This window comes from Sabethes cyaneus, chromosome 2 (genome assembly GCF_943734655.1).
Source record: "Sabethes cyaneus chromosome 2, idSabCyanKW18_F2, whole genome shotgun sequence".
NCBI classification, from domain to species: Eukaryota; Metazoa; Arthropoda; class Insecta; order Diptera; family Culicidae; genus Sabethes; species Sabethes cyaneus.
In genome coordinates this window covers 5,948,371-5,961,640 of record NC_071354.1, presented here as the reverse complement: position 1 = coordinate 5,961,640, position 13,270 = coordinate 5,948,371, and the positions used below count along the sequence as shown (strand labels likewise).

The 13,270-nt window shown below is 40.7% G+C and overlaps 2 protein-coding genes across 2 annotated transcripts in view; both read right to left on the bottom strand.

Moving 5' to 3' along the window:
- Positions 1 to 549: 549 nt before the first annotated feature.
- LOC128738987 (mutS protein homolog 4-like) lies at positions 550 to 3,580 on the bottom strand. The gene is made up of 6 exons (XM_053834515.1): positions 3,477 to 3,580; positions 3,204 to 3,408; positions 2,551 to 3,147; positions 2,179 to 2,488; positions 1,663 to 2,120; positions 550 to 1,599 (listed from the first exon to the last, which is right to left on the bottom strand). Exons 1-6 carry the CDS (start codon positions 3,578 to 3,580, stop codon positions 550 to 552), a joined length of 2,724 nt encoding a protein of 907 aa, XP_053690490.1.
- Positions 3,581 to 6,107: 2,527 nt separating this feature from the next.
- Positions 6,108 to 13,270, bottom strand: part of LOC128738985 (serine/threonine-protein kinase BRSK2) — a 45,250-nt gene continuing 38,087 nt past the window's right edge. The window contains exon 14 of the mRNA XM_053834510.1: positions 6,108 to 6,183. Within this exon, the coding sequence (XP_053690485.1) occupies positions 6,108 to 6,183 (76 nt within the window). The remainder of the gene's footprint in view (positions 6,184 to 13,270) is intronic.

The window sequence follows — 13,270 nt, the reverse complement described above, 5'->3', positions numbered from 1 at the left end:
AATTTAGTCACGAGATTTTGATTATTTCTATAAATGCGAACGAAGTTGCCGAGCAGGGCAGTAATCGACTGCCTACCACTACTCTTGGTTCACACGATGACCCTGCGGTTAAGTGTAGAAATAGTCAATAGATTGCCAGAAATCGTAGCCCGTATTCAGCTGATAACGCACCAGCAGCAATGAGCTACAGTCCGAACTGTACTTACGCAGATACTGTGTTGTTTGCACATGCTTCTGCCAGAACCGGTCAGAACTGGTTCAGAATCGCTGGTCATTTGGGTCACTTTTAACTGTGAATAGCCGTGATAATGCGGATTGTGTAGTCTCTAGTAGTCAGTTCAACAAACCGGTTTGTTTGGCTTATCATTTTGAGGTTCGCAAGTCATGTACCGTATCGTTTATTGTTGCAGTTCCGGAAATTTCGCAAACATCGTTTTTTTCACCGTCTTTCTGTGTGTTTGGACATATAGGTCAAGAACGAAAAAAATATCTTGATAACGTGAAAGCAATTGTGAGAATCTGCGCAAATCTGAAAAATCCAATTCTAAGTTACACGTCTGAACTTTCCTGACTCGAAAACTCAGTTTCATTAACCGTGAAATGCTCACTTCCCATAGTTGCTCGGTTGTCACTCGTTTCGCTCGGTGTGTTGGGCATCGTGGAGTTACTCCACTGCATCGTCTGATCGTTCTGCCGAAGTAACATCTCCAACGGAGTTTCCTTCAGGAAGCGAACAACATCCGGCGACAGTGAACTCGCAAATTCACCCAACAGTTGCTCCAATTGTTCGCCCAAACGTTCATCATCGACGTAGGTTCCGTCAACGGCAGTTGGAAGTACCGACGCCACCTGGGCATACAATTCGTAAAGGCGTTTATCAAAAAGGGTTCGATTGGCTTCTGTCGATAAGGTGCTGTTCAACGTAGTCGTGTTGTGTGACGCGAATTCAGCGCTTAAGCGCTTGTTGATCTCCTCCGCTCGCAGAATCACACTTTCCGGCATGCGAACGCATCTAGCCAACGAAATGCCGTAGTTCTTCTCCGCCGTTTTACCCTCACTTACCGTGTATTTATAGCGCAAACGGCTGACGCCGTCCACCTGTAACGCTTCCGTTTGCATACAGAGCTGTGACACATTGTGAAATCGATCCAGCGATCGCAGCAAGTCATGACAGTGAGTGGTGAGGTAAACGAAGGGTCGCCCAATGGCAGCTAAACTTTTGCAATCAGCCGTGGGTTGAAAATCGATAAACGTAACAACCCGTTCCAGCAGTTTCCAGCGAGGACTAGCCGTGCTGGGACACGGAGTGTCCCCAAATAACTCGTCGATCACTACCAAACTGTTCACGGTTAAACTTTCGCCGATGATCTCCAGTTTTCGTGACATCCGCAACGAGTTGGATGCATCTTGTTCGACATTTTCGGCTGCGCCGAAAATGGCCATCAACCGGTCGGCAATGCGCAGCTCGGCCCGGGTCGCCGGAACGTAGCTACCCAGCTGGGCCATAATCTGCAGCAGGCAGATCGTCTTCATGTAGACCGTCTTGCCGCTCATGTTCGGTCCGGTTACGATGAATACGTTGTATTCCGGGGTTGCTATCTGAAAGAAGTTGGAATTTTTGGGATGTATTTTTTCCTATTCGTACAAAGAGGTGGATCTTACGATGTTGTTTTTGATAACTTTTTCGTTCTCGCCGTACGCTTCGAGCAACGGGTGGCGTGCGGCTACCACCTTAGTTGATCTTCCGAAGGTGGGACGGCAATAGTTGTTGGTCTGGCTGACGACAGTCAGCGCTTGCAGCAAATCCAGGTCGGTTACGTGTGCTACGAGTATGTAAACGTGGTCCACTTCCAGCCGGATTTCTTCGATCAGTTCTTTGATGGTGACATAGCTGACGGTCTCAATTTCTCCAATAATTCCATTAACTCGTTCGTTCAACACCTGAAGATGTCCGGTAGTTAAGCTAAAACGTTGACCGGCTCGATTCAGAACACGAAAAGTGTTCGGAGGAGGTGCATTTCCATTCTGCTTCAGATTGGTTTGAATGTGAAAGCCGTGCGATCGGCTGTAGGACATTTTCAGGGGAATGCTGTAATCTCGAGACAATACGGCAATGTATTCTACATGGAAAGGTGAGTGATTGAATCGATAGAATCAACCGACAAACTGAATTATTACCACGAATCTCGTCGATCATTTCCGAGTACAGTCCTCGAAGTACATCCAGCGTTGAGCAAACCCCGGATTTCACCAGAAATAGACGGTGACAGTCTGCGGTTGACGAAACACTTTCGCCCGAAGTTAAGACCGTACCAATTTTGTTCGAAAGTAATTGATAAACTGGACTACTTAACGCCTGCCTGATTACTTTTAGAACCGTGGATTCAGTTGGCGTCAGTAATAAGTTCAATTCCGGAACACAGCGCAAAGCGCTGCGTAAAGTACAGGCTTGATTAAGAACATGTATCGTATTCTGTTTGGTAGTTTTCTAAGTAAAAGGACTCAATTAACCAACTCAACGACGATTTATCAGTAAAAATGACAACTCACCAAGACATCCACATCAACCGAGAGTCTCATGAGTCCTCCAATATCCACCAGATCTCGAAGAATTCTTTGAACACCACACAAAATATCGGCTTTTGCGAGTAGCTCCGCTACGCCTTCCAACCGAGCTTCCAGCTTGCGTTGACAGCAGCTGGGTTCCAGCAGATTGGCTCGCAAGTGTCTCTTTCCAACACCGGTAATACAGTGGTTCAACAGCCAATACAGCGAGTGCTTGTCAGTCACCTTCTGCAGCGAATAGATCAACTCCAGATGCCCAACACATTCAATGTCGATTGCCAGAGTATTCTGCTTGTTTAGGTACCGAAACTGCAAAGATTTCGAAGCAATTCGCAGTATGTTACTCTCGAAGCAGTGCCTCAGAAGGGCCCCGATTGCCGCCAGTCCGTAGTACTTGGAAATAATCGAATCCTTCAACAGCCGATAACTCGAACTGCAAAAGTCTTCCATGTACTTTTTGGCATTAACATCGTTGAAAAAGTGTCTGGCAAGTGGAACGATCTGAACTGCTGGCATGTGACCTCGTATGACGCCCGGCAAGGTCGATGATTGACTGTTCAGCGAATGCTCGCTGAAATAGATCTAATTCCCACAAAAAAAGATTATGCTAAGGGAAGATCGTGTAAACCTCGTCTTACCACAGCCGGATCCAGTGCCTTCAGCGAAGTTAGTACGTTCGAGTACCAAAAGTTGTCACTAAACTGGGTCATCCGCAGCACCGGCGCTGATACATCAATTGCGGCCAGTCCTACCTCCAGCACGGCATGGCCACGACCTTCCGCAATGGCGCACACAACATACGGCTCACCGGCCGCCAGCGTTTCATTCAAACTGTCATGAATGCTTTCGTCCACCACGTGGAAATGGAACCGTAAAGCGTCAATTTGTAGAACAATAAGGCACCGACTTACCTTCGTGTCGTTCCCCGACTGGAAGTCGGTTGAATGTGACGAAACACTTGTGGCTTCGGAAGTGGATCCGGCCGACGCTCCAACCGGTTCTTAATAAAATTCATCTCAAAAAACACGTGGCACAAACTCCCTAGCAACACCGTTGTTTGACAGTTCGCTTGTTCGAAGCCAAAAATAAAACACAATTTCAATGCTTACTGATTTTTCCCCATAGCGCGTGTATGTCAAATGTATATTTTTCTTCTTCTTCTTCTTCTGTCTTTTCCTGTCATTAGAGAACAATAATACTTATCTTTACAAAACATGGTACTCATTTTTTATACAGTGTCAGCCTCTCTGCTTGCTGCTTACTTGCTTGTTGTTGCTACTTTGCTTGCTTGCTTTATCTTCCTGTTTATTCATGTGCACATTCCTAATTAGGTTTTAGGTTCCCCACTTCCGCGCGCATTCATCCAAATTTCCTTTCTTTTCCCTTACTACTTGCTAAGTTTGCTTTGCAGTTTTTTTTTGCCCTGTTCCACACTCCACTATGCGTTACACTCAATTATTAGCTCGCTATTTTTTTTATACAGTGCCTTGTCCAATTGTCTTGTCCAAGATGGCGTTCACCGTTCAACGTTTTCCTGTCGGTTCAACATTTTCACGATCGATCGCTTTTTGCTTGTGTTTTGTTTCACATTTCACTAGGAGTGAGTTTCTTGGTTTTGCTTTGTTTAGATTCTTAATAAATAGTTAATATAGCAGTTTATGAAAATTATTTCACAATTATTCAGAAGTTCTCAGTTTTTTTTCCTGTTTCTTTTGAATGAGTAAACTGGCTTGTTCTGTTGTTTTTCCTCTGTTCTTCTGTTTCTCTGTTTCCTCTATACGTGTGTGTTGTATGTTTCGCTGCTTCCGTGAATGTAGTTTTAGTAAGTTCTAAATGCGTGGCGGATTCTGCATCGAATGTGATAGAAAGTTATACTAACTAAGCGATATTTGATTAATATTTGCTGTGTAGTTGTTGTTGTTACCGCGAGCCTCTCCCCCAGCCAGCCAGCCCGCCCGAGTATATCATGATTCTTCACTTTGGTTTAGTTGTTTAGTTTTTTATCTAAAGGTAAGCCGATGCGATGTGTCAATCATGGTTTTTTTTCTGTAACTATATAGCGTAAAAACTAATAAGCGTTTAGTTCTTTGATTTTCTCCCGTTCTTTCTTTCTCTCATTTACATATAGGTTATGTGTTTATTACATGCAAGCCGGGAAATGATACAATCTCAAACAGTTTTGAATGCGTTGGAATTTATAAACTGGAAAACGGAAAGCAATTTCACTCTTACTTATACATTGAATGTTTGTTTTCCATCAGCGATGAATGCTTTATGATTAACAGTGGCGATTACTAGTTGTCGTTTTGTTACAACGAAAATAATGCTTTGTTATGTAAAAAGATTGATTCGTTACAGTATCGTTTTACTAAGTTTTGAAAGTTACTAGTTTTGGTGAATCGAATATACCATATTTACCGCTCGCTTCCTAAATTGTGATCAATTTTTCATCAGAAGAAAACTAGAAATCTAGCAAGCCCTGCGTTTTTCTTTCTCGTTACATAGTTTGTCTCATGTGTGAGTGTGTGTGTCAGTGTGAAAGTGTATAAACGTGAGTTGAATATAGTTTGTTCGTTTCGATTCCTTCTGGGGTTTCACTCTTGTTTGTGTGTGCGTACCATAAAAGCTTGGTTGGTTTGTTTCGAAAGCCCACTCTACGTTTACACCAGCTGCAGTCGGTTTTTAGTAACTGATTTTTGTTTTCTGTTATGATTACGGTTTTGTTTGATTCTGCAATAGTGTTGGCTAGTTTTCTGTTCTGTTTGCTTTCCTATCGCTTCTTCTGTGATTGGTGGTTCTGTTTACCTCCTGTTTCTGTACTTGAATCCTTACCATTCTGAAAAGCATGTCGGTCACTCTGCCTGTATACGTTTCGAGCTATAGAAAATGTTATTTTGTTTTTTCTTTATTTCCTATAATTTGAATCAAAAAACAAGTCTCTTTGTTAACACATTGACCGAATACTAGCTGAAAATTTAAGGTTTTTCACTCTTTAAACATAGACTGCACTGTTAACTTAAAAACTCATTTTGGTATGGTTGCTTGGATGAGGGATTTTTCCCATATTAGAAAAAAATTATAATATGGGTTTAGTTTTACATCTTTTAGTGTTTATAATGTTCGTAACTTTGTATTACCTGTCATAAGCCTAGCAAGTATTTATAGCTGACTGTTTTTTTTTTTCACTGAAAACACAGGACATAAACGCCGTCGGGTCCGTCTCTCTTGAACGGTTTGACTAGTTTGCTCGTTTTATTCGATTAGGTCGCTGCCGGGCCCTGCAGGGCCGCAGCGGTTTCATCACTCGCAGCTTCAGGGTCGAGAAAGCGCGTGGGATCGCTGGTAGGAGCAGTAGGATCATTACCAATAGCAGATACGGATAGTGTACCATAGATGCCAAAAGGTTCTGCATCTGCCTCCACCATCGACGGTGACGAGGGGTGTGGCTGTGGCTGGCGGAGCACACTTCTAGACTGGGACTCGACCGAATCGTCACCGTCGACGGGAATGGTGTTCGGTAAATCCTATCAGAGAAATAACTCTCATACTAGCGCGCTACCGGACATTGCCGCCGTTCGTTCGGCGCTGCGCTCCCGGTCACGTTCCGTCGATTCTGAGCTGTAAAATAAGGAAACAATGAAGAAATGTAGTGAACTATGTGGCTTTGTTCTAAGCTCTTTGTAAACGCTGCTTGATGTGTTCAAATATTTCGATTCCCCCAAAACTTAAAGGAAACAACGCAAATTGATAATATTGTCAATAAGACGGTCACCTCCGTAGGTAGAACAAAGTAAAGAAACAAAGCTGTTTATAGTATCCAAACAGAGTGGGACAAGACATGAAGGGGAAAGAGCGGAAAATTAGGATATTACTTGCTGAAAATTTGAATCAGCGTTTTACATCACTCACATATCTGTTTTGAAAATACGGTGAAAAGAATTTACAAAATATATTTCGCTTTTCCATAATTTAACCAAGCCCCGTCAAGCGCCTAGCGGGGTAAAAGTGCGATTCACAGACGAGGCAAAAGTGCGATTCATGGACGAGGCAAAAATGTATAGCTAATTATATATAGCTTTAGGCACTATATTACAGATACTAGAAATGGAAGATCTGCAGAAAACTGTGCTCTACAGATGTTGGCCGAAGGAAAACAACAAAAAACAAATGTTTGAACAAGTTTCGATCTGACGGAGGCTGCAATACACCAGCGCAAAATAGGGAAAGGTGTAAATTGAGAATATTCCTTATTCCGAAACATACCGCAGATTGAAGATAATATGGTTTTGTTAGCTACTGCTGTGCTAATTTCATGGATTCGAGTTTCGTACTTTTGCTCCGCTAGTGGGGTAAAAGTGCCAATCGGCATTTGATTAGAAGAATGAAGAATTTATTTTGCATAACAACATCGCACTTATGCCCCGCCCTTCTCTATTAAGTATGTGTATCGTTCCTCTTTTCCCAAATTGGATGATCGAACGAAGCTATAAGAGGAGCCAATTATAACCGGATTCGAACTCAATTTCTCCTCTTTTTGTAAAAACTGTAATTTATTATAATCGTAAAAAAAACTACCGTTACAAAAGCTTGATGAAATTCTTAACCTCATTATAAAAGTCAAGACAAAAACACAAGGATGGTCCTTAAGGTGAAATTAGTCGTCATCGATTCTGCTAATTTCAAAACTAGTTTTTTTGTTTGAAACAAAAATTTTATTCACGAGAATATATTTGCTCAGATCAGATTTCAGATGTTCAGATGCTCAGAGTTCAGATTGGCAAGAAGAATGCAGTGAATACATTTTTATAAACAGAACCACCCTTTTGGGACCAAAAACTGCTTCCGAAATTGGGCTTTCCGACGAAAAGTTAATGACTGCTAGTTTCCCGTTAAGCAGAATGTAGCGAATTCAAGAAGACTTCTATCCAACCCGGTTTGAAAATTGTAAAAATTATAATTTTCCCAATAAGATGCGATTTTACCGAGTTTACGTCAGCCTCCCATGTTTGACCAAAACGTGAACCGTGTGAATGACTGGCCACACAAAGCTCAATTACTTCAGTTCATGTTGCACTTCTTGAAACAGAATTGCAAGCTATTGTGGGAGCCTTCGTTAGCAGTTGCGCCATCGCAAAGTTTCTAGTGACAACGTCGAAGTCATCTGTGAAACATAGCAGTTGACTAGTTTGCTGAAAATCGCTGTACCATTGCATGCCATGTCTAGCTATTAAAGATAATCATGCTGCCTCAGAAAATGTAGCACCGTCTTCCAAAGATTCTCACTTTGATAAATTTCCTAGTTAACGATACGAAAAAGTGGTGAAAACATCACTTTTCAGTCCCCAGTTCTTCTGATGATCGAACGAGGCTTCGATGATCGAACATTCTTATCCACTTTCTTATCCTATGCAAAAACAATCGTCAACCATAACCGTACAGTCCCATTCCGTCAGCGTATTAACATGAAGGCTCCTAAAGCATTTTTTTTTGCTGGCGTACTTCAATGACTCTGGGGTAAGAGCAGACATGATTCATCTCGCCAAGAGCGTGCAACTTAAACCTTGAAACATGTCAAATTGACCCTTGTGCTTTCTGGACATGGGTGTTTCAAAATTTCTGCAATTATCGCCACATCCCTCGATAAAACGTCTCCGTTTTCTAATGAGTTCTAGGGTCGCCCGATTTTGATTTTCTACAGCTTCCAAATTTCCTGTCTAAGGTCGGGCGTTCTCGAAATCGTACCAGAATGTCATACCGTGGATTTGTATTAATTCAACAGACCAATCGACTGATAAATGGTTGGATAACGCATACTGTTGGCGACACTGGTACGTAAAATGTAAACGTTCCCATGCCGGCGCCGGAACAACAGGTGTCCTTGGCAACAGAAGTTGTTTGGTGATCGCAGTAGGCGAAATGAAAATTTTCCACATTCTCGAACAATCTGAAGCCTGGACAAAAAGCAGTTTTCTCAAGCTCGTGAATTCATTAAGTTTTTTCTTTCAACATCTGCAAATAGTTAAATATAAATTAGATAAATTATTTCGGTAAGAAGTACACTGAGAAAACTTTTCGTATAGTTTCTATGTGTCCCACATATAGATTTTTGCAATGTGCCCTGTAAATAATCTTTATGTGCCAAATAGTAATCATTTATGTGCAAGCGAAAAATTAGCACATACTATTCATATGCGTATAATATTTATGTGTATTTCTGGAAGCATCGTGTTTATATGCGGCTCATGATAATCATATGGATTTTCATATGGAAATTTACTATTAGTTATGTGCAGAATATTTTGAGTGTAGTGTGCTGTTGACTTCAAGTTGTGGCCTTGAAGTTCCCCAGCAAATAACGGAAGAAGTCAACTTCTGCCAGTTTATGTGCAAAATCCGCCTCGCCACTCAAGTCGAGTAAACCAAGGTGTCCTGCCGACACGTTTTGAAAGTTTTGTCGTAGAACGTCCACAACAATCCAGTATGTTTCGTACTCTAGTACACAATCCGCAAGTTGAACCGGAAGCACAAGCCGGACAAATGTTGTTTGCCCCAGTTGATTGATAACACCACGGAGAACAAGTCTATTCCTGGTTCTCACTGTACTGTGAACTGTGCTGCCTCTCCTGAAAGGCGTTCAGTTAGAAGCCAATTTTCCAAAGATAGCGATAATGATTGTCAACTCAAAGCCCTGGAGTTGGAGGATCAAATCCAGGAAGATGAACTGAAGGTTTCAATGGAAAGGGATAGAATCCTGGCTGAAAAGCAACTGGCTGCGTTGCAGATTCAGCAAGATCTGGGGTTAAAAACGGAGCAAAGAAAAATGGAATATCTGAAGCGAAAGTGTGAACGAGAAATAAAGATTAGAGAGATAAAGTCCTGTTCAAGTCGCAGCGGAACCATTTCGAGCAAATCGAGTGTGTACAAGCGCGCCGAGTCGTGTCACGGAATGGTTGCACAAATCGGCGCGCTTGTGTACACACTCGATTTGCTCGTAACCAACTCCACCAACATTACCAAATCGCCGACACAGTTCTCATGGTATTTCCTATTGTCAGGCCATTTGCGACTCCTAATTAACTCGGGCGATACTCAGTTTTGAGAATGCTTGTAAGCTGCGCGACAATCCAGCTCCTGCTCATCAAACTCGTGATCAAACTGGATGAAGTTATTTCTATCTAGCAGCAACATATTTGGCGATAGCGGTTCAGGTTCCAGGGGATCATCTGGGACATGTGTCAGCGGTCGGTTGTTGATGATATTCATCACCTCGCACAAAGCAGTTCGCAGCACTAAATCCGTTGGATGATTTTCTCGCAGCATCGCACGAAGAGCATACTTTACGGAGCGAACCAAACGCTCCCAGCAACCTCCAAAATGGGGAGCACCAGGTGGAATGAATTTCCACTCCACGCCTCGTACGCCTAAATAATCCTCAATCTGCGGCTGGTCCAGAGTTCTTATCAGCTTCTTCAGCTCCTGATCCGCGCCACCCAGTAAACCATTTGGTTTGTATATCTCGATTGCAACTGAGAAATACGACATCATAACTGAACGAAAAAGTTATATTCCACGCTAGATAAGAACATATATGTACCAAAGTGGAGGCGATATACGTGCGAAAATTTTGACAATTATTTGTAATTCTATTTTGCGCAGTTTTTATAACACAACTAAATACTCCTGAATATATGATATAGATATAATCAAATATTGCAATTGTCTATCCTGCTTTATAATTCACAGTCATGAATTGTATATGAAGACACGCACGACTGCAAAACAACTGATTGTTCACTTCGATTGAACATACTCTAATCTTTATACAATTGCAATGTGAAATTGACATGAACACGATTTAATGTGAACTTTCTATTACGATTTTGTGTTATCTGGGCAGTGAAGTTAGTCCCGTTATTGGTCATGATACACTGCGGTAAACCCCGCATAGTCATGAAACAACGGATAGCCATTATACAGCAGCTGGTGTCAAGCGATGGAACAACTTCCAGGTGTACGGACCTGGAAGTCAAGCAGGTGAATAACACATTCCATCAGTGCTACGCGTACCTGTAGGCATAAAACAGACCCCGTAGTGGTCCTTAGCCTCTTGTCCAACAACTCTTACTCCTACACTGAGAAAACTTTTCGTGTAGTTTCTATGTGTTTCACACATAGATTTTTTCCATGCGCCGTGTAAATGAACTTTATGTGCCAAACAGTTACCATTTGTGTTTTTAAAATTTACCTTTAAAATTTGCACATACTATTCATATGCATATAATTTTCATGTGTACTTCTGGGCGGATTGTGTTTATATGTGGCACATAATTATAAGGATTTTCATATGGAAATTTTCCATTAGTTATGTGCGGATTATTTTGAGTGTACCTCTCGTGGTACCAGCCGGAATACGAGCAACCTTAGCGGATATCGAGTAACCAACCCCGGTGGAAATTAAGATCGTATGCCGACAGGGAAGGAGGCACTCATGCTTCCGCTGATTGTTGGCAAGAGGAATAGCTTTGCCAGTCATGAGCGCCTATCTCCAGGTTGGACTGGCACATGTCGGACGAAGCTTCGCTGTCTTATCACAGACACATTTTCCAATGGGTGGGTGGCCTCGCAGAGCATCTTAAACCTTACACTATCTTGATGTAGTAAAGAACCCAAGTAACAATCCAACAGCAAATTGGTCTTATGCATTTCTTATAGTAGTTTTATCAGAGCATTGCAAAATCTATCAGGTTTTATAATGTTTTTCCTCAAGTGAATGATTAACATTTCTGAAGTATGATTGAAGGAGACTTGAAGAAACACGCATAAAACTGAAATATCAATAAGTGTAATTCACCTTATAAGTGGTTTTAAAGGATACTTGATTTCTGCTCAAAAACGACGCTCCTTAAAACCTAGCAATAGTTTTGACAAAAATTTATGACATTCTTCTGCAAGATTGGTTTGTCTGAACAATGCTACCATAAAACCGTCTTAAAGCGCTATATTCTTGTAAGAGAAATCATACTCTGAAGAAAGAACATTCGAGCGTAAACAACTGATCTGTCAAAATGGGCATCTGAAGCAGGAGAAAATTGAACAAATATGGATCTTTTAATCGAAAGTTTAGCAAGATTTCGTATGAAAAAACAGCGAAACAATGAAGATTTCCAAATGAGCTGAGGAAAGACTATGCCGGTGACAATGCATCAATGGTAGATTTGTATGTTATTAGAAAATATGGTTCGATTGTATTTTGGCGGAGGCGGTGCCGGTGCCGGTTTGTAGCGTTGTTTGTATTTTTTAAACTGAATATAGAGGTCATTAGCCGGTGTTGGGAAAATGTTCGAAGGGGTTGCAGCATATTTTTTTTAAAGACGATTGTAACGACAAAGCATATGAAAAATTTTGCAGATTAAACTTTACGCATGTAACTGCCGTGCAGCCCTATTTTAATTTTTAAAATCAATTTATATGGGTAATCATAATGTCTGCTGTACTTAAAAAAATATTAAACTCAATATAAGTAGGTGAACCACCAGCACAAAAAACATCTTACATTGACACTTTGTTGACGTTTTCTTTGTTTATACGAGAATGATTATGTTTGTTCGATTTAATCGACGTTTTTCGGCGAATGATTATCTTGCAAAAAAATTGGTCCCCTTAAGTAATTCAAACAATTCTTGTTCAAGCACAACTTGTCTTCTTCAAGAATACAACAAGTATAGATAAACTTATCGACCTCTTGGAAAATTTTTCTTTGTCTTGTGCAAGAAATGTTAGTCTATTAAGCGGTTTGAGGTTGATTTAGATAAAACCATTGAAAAAATGGCGAACAGGACTGTTTTGATTACTTTTGAAATTCTAGCCAATTACATATGGGCGTTTATAAATATGTTGTTATGCAATACCATAAGTGATCTTATATTTTTAAATAAATGTTCGGACACTTAAAAGACTTTTTGCCGCAATTTGTTAAAAATTTGGTAGCTGTCAACTTCTTCATGAAATTATTGAATTTTTTTTATTAATTAATTTTTTTAATAATCTAGCGAAAATAACCGGCGCGTTAAAATTTTCTAACTTTCATGTCACAAAACATCGACACACTGAGCGTGACATGAAAAATTTCTCATTGATTGACAACAAAGCAGCTGCTTTTATTTTCAATTTTCATTTACATCCATTTCGGAAATCTCTGTGAATTTCTCTTTTTCTCTTATAGCTTTTAGTCAATTTAAAAAAATTAAGACTGTGAAAAGTGTATGATGTCTTGCAAGTGTTCTTTGAGACGACAACCATAAAATCATCACCACTTGTGGTGGTTTTCTTTTAGTTTCAACTGACTCTTGGAAGTCACTATAAATACATATCGATAAGAATTACAAGTTTTAAAAGGACCTTTAGAAATATTCTTGAGAACCTTCTTTAGTGTGGGCCTCCCCAGATTTATAAGGGTTTTATGGGTGTTTTATCGCAGATTTGTAGAATTGCAAGTTTTATATTCGGTTTTAAGGAGCAAATGCTGGAAACCTCTTCAAGTGCATCTTAAAATTGAATTTGTTACTTGGGAAGGCCTCTGCATCAAGAAAGAAGAAACTGAAATTACAGTCTTTACATCTTGGGGAAGAAAAAATTAAATGTAGCGTTTCAGTTAAATATCTTAGAGTAATCCTAGGCGTTAAACTATCTTAGAACGAACACTTAA

Coding starts and splice junctions, on each gene's coding strand:
- LOC128738987 (XM_053834515.1), bottom strand. CDS start 3,580: ATGAATTTTATTAAGAACCGGTTGGAGCGTCGGCCGGATCCACTTCCG. Junction 2,489..2,550: donor CGGTTGATGTGGATGTCTTG/GTGAGTTGTCAT, acceptor CCTTTTACTTAG/AAAACTACCAAACAGAATAC. Junction 2,121..2,178: donor AATGATCGACGAGATTCGTG/GTAATAATTCAG, acceptor CTTTCCATGTAG/AATACATTGCCGTATTGTCT.